This window comes from Kogia breviceps, chromosome 12, assembly GCF_026419965.1.
Source record: "Kogia breviceps isolate mKogBre1 chromosome 12, mKogBre1 haplotype 1, whole genome shotgun sequence".
Taxonomy (NCBI): Eukaryota; Metazoa; Chordata; class Mammalia; order Artiodactyla; family Physeteridae; genus Kogia; species Kogia breviceps.
In genome coordinates this window covers 44,808,649-44,825,220 of record NC_081321.1, presented here as the reverse complement: position 1 = coordinate 44,825,220, position 16,572 = coordinate 44,808,649, and the positions used below count along the sequence as shown (strand labels likewise).

Genomic DNA, 16,572 nt, shown 5'->3' with positions numbered 1-16,572 from the left:
TCCGCCACTCACCCTGGCCTCCTTTCAGAGGTGAGAATTGGAAGTGGTTTCTGAAGGGCAGGAGAACTCTAGGCAAGTATCAGAGAACAGGGGTGGAAATGGTTGCAAGAGGGAGTAAGGAGATGAGCAGCAGGAGTTGGGAGCCCACCAGTCTTTCCACTGCATAGGCAGAGCTGGGGAGCCACGTGAACCCACCCATAATCCATGCAAAGCGTTATCTGAGTCCTTTATTATAAAAACGAGATTTATGACAATGTAGGGGCCCTTTGTATGGTTGGAGGCATGAGGAAGACAGGAAATGGAAAGATTTTGTAGGGTTTTTTCCCCACTAGTTGCTCCTGTTTTTTCTATATATAGAAGTTGTGTCATTGCTCCCATCTCCCCAGGACTAATTCTGATAAAGATCATAATCAGAGTGACCATTGTTACCCCATATGTGGTAGGGAGACTGGCTCTGGAGTTGGGCTTCAAACAGCTATTCAGTTCATGGCAATTTAAAACACCGTATGAGGGCTTCCCTGGTGGCGCAGTAGTTAAGAATCCACCCGCCAATGCAGGGGACACGGTTCAAGCCCTGGTCCGGGAAGATCCCACATGCCGTGGAGCAACTAAGCCCATGCCCACAACTATTGAGTCTGTGCTCTAGAGCCTGAGAGCCACAACTACTGAGCTGCGTGCCACAACTACTGACGCCCACGCACCTAGAGCCCATGCTCTACAACAAGAGAAGCCACTGCAATGAGAAGCCTGCGCACCGCAACAAAGAGTAGCCCCCCTCGCCACAACTAGAGAAGGCCCACGCGCAGCAACGAAGATGCACCACAGCCAAAAATAAATAAATTTTTTTTAAAACACTTGTGAAAAAAAAATAAATAAAATAAAACACCATATGACAGAGGCTTAGGGCTAAAAAGCACCTCCTAGGGCAGACATGCAGGAGTGTCCCAAATTGGTGTAAGTAAGGAAGGCTGTAGAGAGGGCTACTATTTCTCTCTGTCTGTGTTGAAGCCAAAGACCTGGGGTTTGATATGACCTCAGTCCTTGGGTCTCCCTCACTCTCTCAACAGACAGATGATCTCAGCAACCCCTTTGGACAAATGAGCCTTAGCCGCCAAGGTTCTACCGAAGCAGCTGACCCATCCTCAGCTCTGTTCCAGCCCCCACTTATCTCGCAGCACCCTCAGCAGACTAGCTTCATCATGGCTTCTACGGGACAGCCCCTCCCTACTTCCAGCTATTCCACCTCTAACCATGCACCACCTACTCAGCAAGTCCTGCCACCCCAGGGCTACATGCAGCCCCCTCAGCAGGTGAGTGGCTTGGGTTCCCGGTTTAAATCACTAATTCAGGGACTTCCCTCGTGGTCCAGTGGTTAAGACTCTGTGCTCCCAATGCAGGGGACCCGGGTTCGATCCTTGGTTGGGGAACTAGGTCCCACATGCTGCACCTACAGCTGGCCTGCTGCAACTAAAGGATCCCACATGCCGCAACTAAGACCCGGCGCAGCCAAATAAATAAATATTTTTTTAAAAAATAAATCACTAATTCAGTTTGTCCAGTATTATAATCCTTCTTTCTTCCCCTAGTGTAGACAAATCAGAGGGGATAACTATCCCCTACCCACCTCCATTTCCCCACCTTGACTTGAGAATTTTCTTTCTAGTCAGAAGGCCGTCTTTCACATGACACAAATTCTTCCTGTTCTGTTTCAAACTTGTATACTAATGCTGCAATTGCAGCCCCAAAATAGCTCCGTTTACAGATTTCTGAGTATTAACCGTGATGTATTTAATAGTTTGGGGATGTTGGGGCTGAATTTGAGGGACTTTCTGATATATCTGTTTCCTCTTACCACAGATCCAGGTTTCTTACTATCCCCCTGGACAGTATCCTAACTCCAACCAGCAATATCGACCTCTCTCTCACCCGGTGGCCTACAGCCCCCAACGTGGTCAACAGCTGCCTCAGCCATCCCAGCAACCTGGTAAGAGGAACCGCTGATGTAAGAAGGTAGTGAGTAAGGGAAGGGCGGAGACTGGGAAAGAGAATTATTACCTTTGCTGTTTAAAAAGCAGGGGGGACTTCCCTGGTGGCGCAGTGGTTAAGAATCTGCCTGCCAATGCAGGGGACACGGGTTCGAGCCCTGGTCCAGGAAGATCCCACATGCCGCGGAGCAACTAAGCCCGTGCGCCATAACTACTGAGCCTGCACTCTAGAGCCCGCGAGCCACAACTACTGAGCCCGCGTGCCACAACTACTGAAGCCCGTGCACCTAGAGCCTGTGCTCTGCAACAAGAGAAGCCACTGCAGTGAGAAGCCTGCACACCACAACAAAGAGTAGCCCCCGCTCGCTGCAACTAGAGAAGGCCCATGCACAGCAACAAAGACCCAATGCAGCCAAAAATAAATAGATAGATAGATAGATTTATTTTTAAAAATAAATAAAGTAAAAAGCAGGGGGTGCAGGGGGCGGAGGGCGGCAGGAATGATTAGGGTCCTAAAGAGGAACCCATGATCTCCAGAAGAAGAAAAAGTAAAATAGAAGGAAAATTACTGACAGAGTGTGACCTCCAGAACATTGTTGATACTATGCTAATGTCTTCTCTGCTTTGCCCATTCCTAGGTTTACAGCCCATGATGCCTAACCAGCAGCAGGCGGCTTACCAAGGCATGATTGGGGTCCAGCAGCCACAGAACCAGGGCCTGCTCAGCAGCCAGAGGAGCAGCATGGGGGGCCAGATGCAAGGCCTGGTGGTTCAGTACACTCCACTGCCTTCTTACCAAGTGGGTGCATTCTGTACTAGGAAAGATCACCCGGTCCTTGGGATAAGGAAAAGGAGGACAGCTTCCCACATCCTCCAGTCTGACAACTCGAACACTAAAACATTGTTCACTTTACCCCTAGAATTTTTAGGTTTTCTTCCTCTGAGAGAAGGCCCAGAGAGTCTGAGAACAGTCTTTATTTAAATTGTTTGGTTTTTATATAGCCATGCAAACGAGTATATGCCCAGAAAAGTAGGATCTAGAGGAAATTAGCCTCCTTCCTGTACATCACATGCCCATGGGTGAGGTTTGGAGAGGAAGGGAATGGAGGTAGCTCTAAGCATTTCCTTTATGCAGGTAAGGAGAATAGGAGTCTCTAAAGGTAGGGAAGGAGGTTAGAGTGTCCTCGTCTAGTGATGACCAGAGGCTATTCTTTGGATGAACTCTTTGGGAGTAAGAGTGGTCATTCTCTTCTTGTCTCCACCCAGGTCCCAGTGGGTAATGACTCGCAAAATGTGGTCCAGCCGCCTTTCCAGCAACCCATGCTGGTCCCTGCGAGCCAATCTGTGCAAGGGGGCCTCCCAGCAGGGGGTGTACCAGTGTATTACAGCATGATCCCTCCAGCTCAGCAGAACGGTACAAGGTGAGAACTCCCAGAGAGTTGGGGTGCATCTCTCACAGACCTTTAGCAACTGTTGCACCATGGTTTTGTTTCCACTGGGAACGAAAGACAGGGATAAAGATCCCAGTGGTACCCTAAAGCAGGTAGAACATGAGAGAGTTCATTCTCTTCTTCTCAATTCGATATTTGCATAAGAATCATTAGCAGGAAAAATTCCTGCTTCGGAGACAGAGACTTTATCATTTTCTCCATTTTTTGTTTTTCTAATCAGTGGAATTCAGAACTATGAGATAGAGACTGCTTCTTATTTTAAAAAAGCAATTTGGAGTATACATATGTAAATTTTTCTGTGTACCTCTATATCCATGGACGAATCTGAGATAGGCTATTTCTATATGTCTATTTATATATATCTTAGTATAGCTCATAGCGAACAGAATTTTAGAGGTAGAAGTTACCTTAGAAATGTCTAAGTATTTAGATATTTCTAAGTGTCTAATAGTCCCCTCCCCTTGTTTTATTTTTCTCCCTTCTTTTATAAATGAGGAAATTCCAACTAAGGATGTTAAGAAACTTATCCAAAGTCACAACTAGTTAGTAGAAGCAGAGCTGGGACTAGAACTCAAGACTGGGCCTACCTCAATGTATTTCTGTGTCTCTCTCAGTGTCCATATTTCTGTCTTTTTATGTATATGTCTCCATGTTGTCTTGAGTTTTGTGAGATTTTTCCCCATTTGTCTTTAGTTGACTATATGTGTTTGCCATTGAGAAAATATCCTAAATCTCCTTAGTTATTTTTTTGCCCATCTCTCTCTAGCACTTTAGCTCTGTGTGTCTGTCTCTGGCATTCTCTTTGTGTTTTTGCTGTGTTTCTCAGAGCATGAGTGTTTGTGTGTGTGTGTGTGTGTGCGCGCGTGCGTGCACACGCACGCATGTATGTGTTTAGTGTTTTACACTGTTGGGAAGAGCATGTGTTACTAACATTCCATCTGTAGCTCTGCTTAGCAGCTTCCTAATTGAAAGATGATCAAGTACAAATATATATAATTAACTTTGAACTGATGAGTGATTTTAGAAATTGCATGGCAAATTGGTCTGGGAATGGCTTGGAGCTGCCTTGACTTCCCACAGGGGAGGCCCAGGAAGCAACAGCTGTCTGCCAGGAGTTGCGTTCCTCCCTCTACCGCTTTACCACTCTTCTCTTCTCCATCTCCCCAGCCCTTCTGTGGGGTTTCTGCAACCTCCTGGCTCTGAGCAGTACCAGATGCCTCAGTCTCCCTCTCCCTGCAGTCCACCACAGATGCCACAGCAGTACTCAGGTAAGAGGATAAAGAATTGAGGGGTCTTAGGCACTGGTGAGAGCAAACACTGCTGAAGGACTTGTGCTTTAGAGCTGGGAAGGACAAAGAGAGTTCAGGGATTGGCTCTGTCCCCAACTGTGACCCCATCATGAGGGAAGACCAAAGTCCTAGCTGGCTGGTGTTTTCCAGAGGTGCTGAAATTGACCCCTCAAGAGGTGAGGTTGGTTGCCTGATCCCTATCCCTGGGGAGTCACTTGTCGATTGAGTTCCTTGTTTTCTCTTCCTCTCCCTCTCCCTCTTTCCTGAATCCAGCACTACACTCAACACTCACATGACTTTGAGACCCAAAGTGCTTACTTCTGTCTGATGCACTCATTCTTCCTGTAAACAGCTTTTATTTTCTCTTGGGAGTGTGAAGGAGGCTGATAAAATGCTTTTAAAATCATATCTTAGATTTGTTTAGTGGTTTTTCATATGTGCTCGCATACATTGTGTCATTTTCCATTCTCACCACAACTTATTGAAGAGGAAATTTAAGACACAAAGAGAATAAATGATCTTGCCTAAGATCACAGTCCTAGAGCTTGAACTTGGGTCTTTTCACTTTCTATAACCCATGCTACATCCTCAGTAACACATTTTCAACAGGTTTCTGTACTCTATTCTTTTCCCTCCATTAGGAAATAAATGGATATCATGTTAAATAGCTAAAGGCCTTCTTTGGAGGGGCCAGTTATACCAGGTGAATAGACTTATGCCTTGCAGCCTCTCACTGTCTGTCTTTGCCAAGAACTCCCCCAATAGACCAAGTACAGCTGCTCCTGTTTGTTTCCCTTTCACCCAACCCTGACATATCATTACGCTGCAGTTAAGTAGACTTCACGGGTTCTGGAGGGGAGGAGGTCTTAAGATAGCCTCCAGCCATCCCCATTCAGCTCTATTGTGGGAATGTCAGGGTTCCCTCTTCTGGTGAGAAAGAGGTATTTTGCCAATTTTTCTCATTTTAGAAATGGAATATTTTTCACATAAGATTTTCTGTACTCTATGTTAGGTGCTCTGGAATAGATTCCAGAATTAAGCTTGCTCACAAGACATGATCAGTTCTTACCTTCAATGTAATGACTTCTTCCTTTATCCGGACCAACCATGGATCTCTTACAGGCTGAGGTTTTAAAATTCACCAACCCTTACTACGCTTTATTACATTATTGGTCTCTCTAGTTGTTTCTCCTAGTGTCCGCCAGGGGCACTTGACCTTGAAATTCCCAGCGGGGTATGGAAATTATAGAAACCAGCTCCAAGAACTGCTGTAGCCTGTGGTGGTGCTTGGCACCTCAGGGCATTTTCTCTCCTGTTTGTTAAAATAAGTGTGTGTGTGTGCATATGGGTATACTTGTATGTGAATTTTTGTATATATCCTTAGTGGTATATCAGTATATCTGTTGGGTCTCTGCAGTTATGTCTCTTCATCTGCAAATACAAGATGAATTAGAAACAAATCAAGTGAAAATAATTTTTCAGTACCTACTCTAGACCTAGTTCTGGGTTAATTAAGTAAACTGAAACAGCTATTGTTCTGAAAGTTGGCAGCACTAGAGATCTGGACTGGGATTGGAAGGAGATAGTCTAGGCTCTTCCCAAATTAATAGAAATAGACAAAACCCTCTTCATCATCTAATTTCCTTGCTGCTTTAGAATTTTCTGTTATATTTCCTTTCCTTCTGGCTACCCTGATTGACCCTAGGCTTCTGACTGACCCCTTGTACTTTTCCTAGATGATGGGACCCTCTCTTCCACCCACATCATCTAAGAGACCTACTCACCATAGCATCAATCTTAAAAGTCTTCAATCCCTGCTCAGGGGAATCTAAGAGGAAGTGGAAGCAAAGAAAAAGTGCTTCTTACACCTTCCTTTCCAGTTTGCTCTTTACTGGAAAGATAGAAGGCTGGCATTCCCCACAAGGGCTGCTGTGTCACCTTCAGAGGACAGTCACCCGCCCTTCTCCCATGTAGCAACATGGTCACTTTTCCAAAAATAAAGGTAGGGATTAGGATTGGCTGTTCCTAGAGCAATTGTTCCAGTTTATTAATACATTTTTGTAGTTGCCCAGTTTACCCCCCAGGCCTGGACGTTAATTCCTCCACTGTGATATTAGATATAACCATAACCTCAGGAAATACTTTTCTTCCCACTAAAATAGTGACTTGCAGGTCCCTTGAGGTTTCTACAGGGATGCTTGTCTGGGGAAGAGGCACACAGACATGAAATGGCAGTGAAACCTATGCACAGACTCTCAACTCACAGTGACACAGCAGCACGGCCAGAGTGAGGTACATACAGAAATAGCTTCTCACCTACTTACTGACTCATTTTGTAGCTGAGGGCTTTCCAAAGCTGAGACTAACTCTTTTCAATACCCACTCCCTGAAGATAACCCTCTCCCCCACCAAAAAAATGGAAAACTACGAAGATACTATAGGATTCTATCTTGTAATTTGGGAAAGATGCCTGTGGGATTTTATTTCTCTGGACATTCCTTTCCAGAGTTTTCTACCTCAGCGATTTAAAAAAAAACACTAAACAAAAGCAATTCTTCCAGACATAAATGTCATCTGTTTATATTTATGCGGTTTGCTCTGCCCAATCCACCTTTCTGCCCAGGTTTAATGATGCCACTTAAAAAGCCATTCACACGTTCCCTCTCCTTTCAGAGCTTTCAAGCTGAAACTAATTTCCTTATTCAACTCCCTTCTCCCCCTTCCCACTCCAACCCAGGCTCCTTCCCCCAACGTGATTATGTGGAAGCGCTGTCACTGGGCAGTGCCGTGGGGGGTTTTTGTTTTGGGGGATTTGGGGGGGGGTTTGCCACGTGCATTAAGAAGTAACCACAGTTCAGCTGCTAATGGATGCCACCAGCTTCTGGCTTGAGGAAGAGAAGCATAAAAGTCATCTCATCAGCAGAGTAGTGCTCTCTGTCCTCAGCTGAGTGAAGGTACAACACTCCAGGCCAGCGGGAGAGGACTCAGTGAGGGGAGGAGCTCAGGAATGAGGCTTCAACTGAGAACCCTGCCTTTGTTTTTGTTGTGATCAGAGAAAATAATATGAGGACTTTGTTCTCTTTCCCCCTCCACTTTAGCCCCCTAATAGCTCCTTATGGCTACATGTTGGTATTAGAAAGAGCTTCTATTGCCTTGCTTATGCCCACACCCTACATACTCACACATCCTCTACCTTTTCCTGGCCCAGGGCAATAGGCTCAGGTTATAAGCTGCCTTCCAGAAAAGCTATAGATTTGATTATTTTTACATTGGCCCCCTCAGGTAGCACTGAGGTGTCTGAATAAGGTGAGTTGCAGTTTTGTGGGTAAAGAACATCGGAGCAGGTGCAGCTCTTAGGGTGGGGAAATACAATGCCCAGAGCAGCTACAGTAAAGGGGGAGTTGTTAAATGCATGACACTTCACAACTGTACAATTTTCCTGTGGCCCTTTTACAAGCCATGCTGATGAATACCCTGTCCCCTTTGGCAGGGGAAGGGGAGAGGTGAGCCTGTCGAGGCTGTCGCTGAGTATTTGTGCTCTCTGATTGTATGAGCCCTAGAGGATGGGGGTGAGCACAAACTGGGGAATAGGGTACAACAGATGCTGTGTCTCCTGAGCTGTTCTCTCAGACCTCCCACTGTTTCTTTTCCTTTCCTTTGACTGATGCTACCTGAGAAAAGCAATCACGCTCACTTCCCAGCATGACTGGTGCCCAGGGCAGAGGCTGCAACATTTCCCATCACAGGAAGCAGTGCGATGGTGGCAGCAGTGGTAGCCCCAGAGCACTGAGCCATGAAGACAGCAGCATTGCAGCAGGTTTTCGAGCTAGCGACCCTCAGTCCCATTTCTCTAACACCACACACACACATGAACTCAGCCTCTCCATCCATAGAAATATAGTCTGGGGGGTCAAGAGCAAAGCCTCATGCTGGACAGTCCCCCGTGGGGAAGCAGAGCTCCTGTTCATCTCTCCCAGCAGGAACTGTCTATCAGACTGCTTCTCCCTGACCCCTTACCTTGCTTTTCACCATGAGGATGATTCAGGACTTAATGTTCCTCCTCATTGAGCCCTTTCCTTCCCCCAGACTGTGAGAGGGTACGAGTATATCCATGGTTGCCTGGGCTAAAACCTCAGGGCTGCATACAGTCGACTAGTCACCTTGAACCTGTCAGTAAAACCTTCAGAGAGTCTCACCCTCCCACTCCATTCCTGCTGTCACTGCTCTAATTCATAATCACTTTGTTCTGTTTCAGGAGCCTTCTAACTAATCTTCTGGTCACTAGTCTCTCCCTCCCTTCAGCCATCTTACATCAGCCACTTGGGTTAGCTCTCTGAAACACAAGTCCTGTTCCCAACACCTATGGGATACAACCCTTACCAGAATGTGCTTCAAACTCTGACACCAGCTATTTGTTTAATGTCCGACTCCCTAATAGACTGTTCATTCCATGGGGGTAGAGACCAGTCTTCTTTGTTTGTTTCTTTGTTTTGTATACCCAGTGCCCAGCATAGGAACTGGCACATAGACAAATGTTCAGTAAATGTTTGTTGAATAAATGAATAAATGTATCTCATCTCCTACTACTTCCCCTACATAGCCCCTGTGCCTTAGCACCTTGGATTATTTGTAATTTCCTGAGTATGACATACATCTCTATGCCATTCCCTCTACTTGAAATGTTCTCAGTTCACCCAACCCTTGCCCGAGAATTATATCCTGGATCTGGCTTAGTGAAGCTATGCACATTTATCTTCTCCAGAACAACCAGAGATCTCTGACTTATCTGCAGCCATTACCAGAAAAGCCTGCACGTGCCTGCAGCCCTGGCCCAAGCCCCAAACTGGGACCTGTACCATGCCCAGACATTTGAGCAGTCTGACCTGGGTATTTGGTAATACCCAACTTTGACAGAAATGAAGTAGTTTTCTGCCAAGTATACCAAAGTACCCCTCACCAGGTGAAGGCCACGAGGGCATTGGCATCTTCCACTCAAACTTCCACTGGTTCGAAGTTTCCACTGGTCTGAGAGAGTCAGAGACCAAATCAGCAACTATCTCAGATTCCTGGCAGGACACAGTTTAAGTGACCCTGACGCCAGTAGGTGGATTTGCTTACTGGCTTTCCTACCTAGGTGTTAGCTGACAGGACTAAAATGTAGTTTGAATCCACAACCAACTGCTTTTTTCCTGCCACCCAGGAGTGTCACCTTCTGGACCAGGTGTGGTGGTCATGCAGCTGAATGTCCCTAATGGACCCCAGCCCCCCCAGAACCCATCCATGGTCCAGTGGAGTCACTGTAAATATTACAGCATGGACCAGCGTGGGCAGAAACCTGGAGACCTGTACAGTCCTGACAGTAGCCCCCAGGTGAGTCCCTGCAACCCAGCTTTGTCTTAGCAGGGAGGTAACCAGATTGTTCTCAGGAAGTAATCTTTGCCATTGACCGAGCAACCTCTGTTACTTGTCTTTCCCTGGGCACTTTTCGTGAAGAAACACAAGAAATAGAGGAGAGCATCTTCTTTCAAGGAACCTAAGATTTAAGGTGGCAGATGGGACACTTGCTTGCAAATGCTAAGGGAATACTTAAAACAGTATGTCAAAAAGTGGATATTAAAATAATACAAACTGGGCTTCCCTGGTGTTGCAGTGGTTAAGAATCTGCCTGCCACTGCAGGGGACATGGGTTCGAGCCCTGGTCCAAGAAGATCCCACATGACGCGGAGCAGCTAAGTCTGTGCGCCACAACTACTGAGTCTGCGCTCTAGAGCCCGTGAGCCACAACTACGGAGCACACGTGCCACAATTCCTGAAGCCCACATGCCTAGAGCCCGTACTCCACAACAAGAGAAGCCACCGCAATGAGAAGCCTGCACACTGCAATGAAGAGTAGCCCCCGCTCACCGCAACTAGAGAAAGCCCATGCGCAGCAGTGAAGACCCAACGCAGCCAAAAATAAAATAAATTTTAAAATAATAATAATACAAACTAATTAGGGACTCAGGGTCTAGTTTGAAGGAGCAGTCTGACTTTGACAGAGTTCAGCAAGAGAAGTTTCCTGAGAGGTGTGACTTTTAAGCCAAGACATAGGAATATCCAGAGGGTAATGTTTGGTGTATGTGTGATGTGTACTTCTCTCTCTCCCACAGGCCAGCACACAAATGAGCAGCAGCCCCGTCACATCTCCTACTCAGTCTCCAGCACCCTCTCCTGTCACCAGCCTCAGCAACGTCTGCACAGGACTCAGTCCCCTTCCTGTCCTCACACAGTTCCCCCGTCCTGGGGGTCCAGCACAGGGTAAGGGGTTAGATAAGGGCTTGTTGCTGCCAAATTCACCATTCACATCCCATTCCCATCCCATTCCCAAGATCGAGAGGGCAGCAACAGGCAGGGAAGCGGTGTGGCTGGTCATCCAACTCTGGCCCTGTTTAGGCTAAAGACACCTGCCCCTCTTTAGTGCTGCCCATAGTTAATTTACTCTAGATCTCCGTTAGATATTTAGTATTTACTTCCAAGTCCCTGGTGACTATGAGCCAGGGAAAAGTTCACTGAACTTTCTAATGAATAACAAAGAGTTTAATCCATCAGTACTGAGTCTGAGGGTTGGGAATATGGGGTGGTGTCAGAAACAGTATGTGTCAGAAACATTATGGTTTTAGAAGAGGGAATACTGGATTTGAGTTAAAAGACTTGGGTTCAAATTCTAGTTCTACAACTAACTAGCTTTGTGATGTTGAACATGTTACTTAAACTTAAAATGGGACCTCAGTTTCCTAATATATAAAATGAGGTTAATCACACATAAGACGGAAATAATCTTATCTGCTTTCTGCCTTGGCTATCAAAAGCAGTATAAAAATAAGGTGAAAATATGGTTTAAAACTTAAAAGTGCTCTGAAATATAGTATTTATCACCAATAATAGGTAACACATGGTACTTAATATGTATCAAGCATTGCTATAAGTGCTTTACTTATAAGTACTTAACTTTATAGGTGCTATAAGTATCTTATAGTCATTTAACCTCAGCAGTGCTAATGAGAGGAAAACATACCCAACATCCCATTTTCAGTAACAGAGCCAGGATTTGAACCTAGGCAGTCTGGCTGTAAGTCTGTGTTCTTGTCCACGGCATTGTATTGCCTCTCATGTGAGTCAGAAACTTGAGCCCTGGGTTTAAGGTAAGAAGAAACTATATGAGAAATAAAGACAGTCATAAGGGTCTGTAGGTTTCCTCCAGGGCCTTTTGTCTTCAATGGACAGAGCCCTTCTTCAGAGGTGAAGGAACCTAATAACCCCTTTTGTCTGAGATACAGCTGAGAGCCAAGGGGTTTAGGAAGAGAGACAACTCTTAAATCAGTGACATGGGCACTCCTATCATAGAAAAAGTAGGAATAGTATGCATTGTTGCTGTTCGTCTCCAAAGCCCCATGAAGTCTCATAAAAGTCATACCATGTAGTTCAAACTCCCAGAAAACCGTCTGCTCTTCCTCCCTAGGTGATGGTCACTACTCCCTCTTGGGCCAGCCATTACAGTACAATCTGTCCATCTGCCCTCCCTTGCTCCATGGCCAGTCAACTTACACGGTGCACCAGGTAAGGGTGTCTCCCATCAGCCTTAGGGCCATCAAAGTCCCCTTCTCATCCAGGCCCCTGCTTCTGAGCCATCCACCTCAGCTAGTGGGTGGACAAGACAGACAACACAGAGAGAATGGACTAAGTGGGAAGAGCCTTTACCCCACTCCTGTACTCATTCCTCTCACCCCTTCTTCCCCAGTGCCAAGAGGGAGAGGCTCTTTGATTCTCAGTGGCCACTCTCTGGCCAATCTGACTGCTTGGTGGGATGGGGTCCTCAGGGTTGGGTACTGCTTCTTAATCTCTCAGACAGACTGGGATGTAAGGCAGTCATTGTTTACCTGGAATGAGAGTTATCTTTCGAATGTTGAAGGGACAGAGTGGATTGAAGCATGGAAACCGGAGCAAGAGACAAGCACTCAAATCTGCCTCCACTGACCTGGGGACAACAGACGTTGGTGAGTGACAGGATGGTGAATCCCCAAAAGAAGGTGCTTACCGCTCCAGCTTTGCATTACCAGCCCAGGATGGTGAGAAAAGCCAGCTTAGGGTGGGGAGTCAAAAAGAGGACCTTTTTGTACTCAAGAGCAAGAAGAAGCTGGAGAAGTGAGGTGTCTCAGTCCTCCTTACCAAGCCATTCCAAGTCGTAAGGAAGATGAGGGTGAAAATTGGGACTAACACAATGATGGGGCTTGTTGAGCCTGCTATTAACAGACAGTCTTGTGGAAGTGGTCCTGACCCTGATCTAGAATGTCTACCTTTGGTAGTTCTAGACCCAGTTTAGGAGAGGTTTGATAAGAGAATATGGGGGAGTAACTCTCCTCCTGCAGGCCTTCCGTACTAGGCATAACAAGATCTCTTGGGGTTTCGCCTACTGAAGCAGTTTGCTAAACAAGGAAAGGAAGGGAAACTGACTTCCCTAGATGATAAGAAAGAGGAATCTACCTGGGCCAGCCTCTGGGAAGGGAATGGAACATATTTCAGACTGAGCTATTAACTTCGTGAAAGAACATAACCAAAAGCCACACTTCCATCACAGTAATTGCACTCTGTGAGAGAACTGAGGTATAGGTTTCCAGATTTTAAATCTGGGATTCTGATTCCCAGTCTCCTCTTGCCTACATCTCTAGGCTAGGAGAAGAGAAAGGTTCCTTTGTGTCTCCTAGTTGCCCTGATCAGAGTTTGGATGGTAGGGAGTTGGATTGACTTGGGGAGGGAGGAAAGGGCTAAGTGAGAAAGGCTGGGCTTTTGAGGACATTGTATACAGACTTGGTCAGCTGGATACTCCTCTGCTGGGCTGCTGGCCAGTCCTTCCTACTCTATACCTCTTACAACCATGGTCCTGTCTCCTCCCCTTCCAGTCCTGGGACGGGTGCTGGAGGTGACAGATCTCCCTGAGGGCATCACCCGTACCGAGGCGGACAAACTCTTCACGCAGCTTGCCATGTCCGGCGCCAAGATCCAGTGGCTCAAGGATGCTCAGGGGCTGCCTGGTGGGGGTGTGGGGGACAACGGTGGGACTGCTGAGAATGGCCGCCACTCGGACCTCGCTGCCTTGTACACCATCGTGGCTGTGTTCCCCAGCCCTCTGGCTGCCCAAAATGCCTCCCTTCGCCTCAACAACTCTGTGAGTCGCTTCAAACTTCGAGTGGCCAAAAAGAACTATGACCTGAGGATCCTGGAGCGAGCCAGCTCCCAATAAATGGAGGAGAAGAAGGGACCAGCATGGCAGGGGTGGGGCAGGGTAGAGGGGGTCAAGGGGTCCTGTCAGACCACAGACAGAGGCAGAAGGTAAGGTAAGGTTCACAGACAGACACTAAACTGGAGCCTAAGACAGTAGGGATGAAGATGGAAACAGACAGACACTCACACTGGCCCTGGACTCTTTTCTCACTCCCCTGCCAAGGGTCCCTCTTTTTCCCTGGTTGGCCCCATGTCTGCTTCCCTCTCTTTCCCATCCTCTTCTATGATTTTTTATCTCTTCTCTCACCATGAAATTAATTCTTTCATATTTTTTGGTCAGGTAGAATTGGGAGGGTCCCACACTCCCATGTTCTCCTATTTCCTTACCATCCCAAGCTCCCTTTTCTTTTTTGGTCTTTATGAATATATTTATATGGACAGAATTAAGAAAAATGAAATTGATTTCCCTTTTCTCCCACCCCATCTTATCTCCCCAGACCCCACAGAGTTAAAACTTGGGCCTCCCTCCACCCCCCAGAACACTTGTATATTGTTTGTTTGAGGTTTGTGCTGCAGTAACAGACACAGTATTTAATTGCACATACAGATGTTTGCTGGGTATATTCACTGTAAATTTTATTTAATCTGATTTTTTGTTTGTTGGGGGGTTCTTCAGGGGGGGGTTGATTTTGTTTTTAAATATAAAAAAAAAAATCTGTCACTGGACATCAGTCCGTTTTCTGTTGCCACCCTGGTGTGGGCGGGGTCGGAGGGATTTGATGCAGGCTGGGATGGCTTTCTCTGGCATATGCACACATATCTTCCTAACACTATTCCCTGCATCCTGTCCTACTCCTTACAAATAATTCTGATAGATGGCTGGGTCTGTAATGGGACTCTGTCACTAACTGTGGTTTATCAAGCACATCACTCTCAACTCTGGATCTCTGAGTTCTTAACCAGTAAAATAAGAGACTTGGACTGACTAGGCGACCTCAGAGGTTCCTTCCACCCTGTTAATTCTGTGATACTCATTTAGGGCCCTGGTAGCTAAGCCAGAGGAGTGTGAGTGACGTCCAAAACTGTGTCGAGATGCTTGCTTCATACCTGTCCATCTCATATTCTGAGAACTCTTCAGGGATGGAGAACTTGGGCCTTTCTTTAATCCCAAAGCCAGAGGATTGGGTTCTACCTGGCAGGAACAGAACTGCATGTTTCTTACAATAAAAGCTACATCAATTGAACTTGCTGTGCCAAGATGTCATACTATCCAGGTGTGTTTAGCAGTCCCTGTCCTGTGCAACTGAAGAAAGGTGAAGAGCAGAAGTCACTTCCTGTAAGATAATAGAGCTTTCCTCTATTTTCCCAAAGCTAGCCCTGTTGTGCAGCCTGTCAGACGAGGGCCATTAAAGAGCCTGTTGACCCAAAACCATCCAGCAGCCCCTTTTCAATGTCACCCACCCCTTAAAGAGAGAAAAAAAACAGTAGGCAGAAATGACATAGCACATTGCCCTAGAAATACCTTGTGTCTGGATAGCAGTATCTCTCTAGCCAGCCTCCTCTGAAGCTTGTCTGGCCCAACCTCCAACATAATCCTTTACTTCTTACAGATACAAGGGATAAAGCAGCATGACATTACCACCTCCAAATTGCTCTGCTCTGAGATGGGAGTATCTTCTTTTTCAGCCATGTCACAGCTCAGACTAGGAAAAGGCTGCATCCCTGTGAGATAAGAATGCCAGATACCTCATTGACCCATCAGATCATATGCATCAGAGGAAAGAGATGGAATCAGGGAATCAGAATGATAAAGGAAGCTTGAGGCTTGGCCATCCTACCTCCAAGAGTCTGCAGTTCCCATGGGAAAGGGGGCATTACTTACAGATGATAAAAACTCCATGTGTGACAGCTATTGCCTTCTGTCCAATATTAACAAAACAATCTCTACGTGATCATTAGACCCTCACTCCCCCAGAACCCCTCAGATGGAAGTCCCAGCCTGGCTTTTTTTAATAGCTCTTAGAATTCCTTTCACCCCGTGGACAAGATTTTAGAGGAATAGGGGAAAGATATCTCTGGGGGCAGCTGGAGGGAACAAAGCAGTACTACATGTTCTTCACTCCCTTACAGGATAGCAGCAAGTTACCCTTCTAACTACCCATGGATAAGAAAGCAATCTAGTTTGGCTGATAGGAGAGCTCTGAAAATTCAAATGTTCCTTTCTTCACCAGTTTCCAAGCCCTTTCCTTCCTAAAGATTGGAGGCTAGATCGATGCTTGAGGGTAAAAAAAAAAAAAACATGGCCACAAGAAGATGGTGGCTGAGAAGTCGAAGGCTAGTTCCTAAAGTAGAACCAGGGAGGGTAGAATTGGAGAGGTGTTTGTACGTTGGGAATAAATGGAGAAGCCTGTTTATAATTCATCTTCACCTTTAGTCATTTAAAATCACCCACATGAAGGAATTCCCTGGTGATCCCGTGGTTAGGACTCCGCGCTTTCACTGCCGAGGGCCCAGGTTCGATCCCTGGACGGGGAACTAAGATCCCACAAGCCACACACACAGAGTGTGACCAAAAAAAAAAAAAAAATC

At 46.3% G+C, this 16,572-nt stretch overlaps 1 protein-coding gene across 41 annotated transcripts in view; it reads left to right on the top strand.

Annotated features, from left to right (window-relative positions):
• The window catches only part of R3HDM2 (R3H domain containing 2), a 157,168-nt gene extending 141,941 nt beyond the window's left edge, over window positions 1–15,227 (top strand). For all 41 annotated transcript variants that reach the window (XM_059080150.2, XM_059080147.2, XM_059080145.2 and 38 more), the window contains 10 exons: window positions 1,068–1,310; window positions 1,858–1,984; window positions 2,624–2,784; window positions 3,252–3,406; window positions 4,604–4,704; window positions 9,926–10,095; window positions 10,875–11,022; window positions 12,224–12,321; window positions 12,674–12,758; window positions 13,662–15,227. In XM_059080150.2, the coding sequence (XP_058936133.1) occupies window positions 1,068–1,310; window positions 1,858–1,984; window positions 2,624–2,784; window positions 3,252–3,406; window positions 4,604–4,704; window positions 9,926–10,095; window positions 10,875–11,022; window positions 12,224–12,321; window positions 12,674–12,758; window positions 13,662–14,002 (1,629 nt within the window). In that variant the 3' untranslated portion in view covers window positions 14,003–15,227. The remainder of the gene's footprint in view (window positions 1–1,067; window positions 1,311–1,857; window positions 1,985–2,623; window positions 2,785–3,251; window positions 3,407–4,603; window positions 4,705–9,925; window positions 10,096–10,874; window positions 11,023–12,223; window positions 12,322–12,673; window positions 12,759–13,661) is intronic.
• Window positions 15,228–16,572: the final 1,345 nt, after the last annotated feature.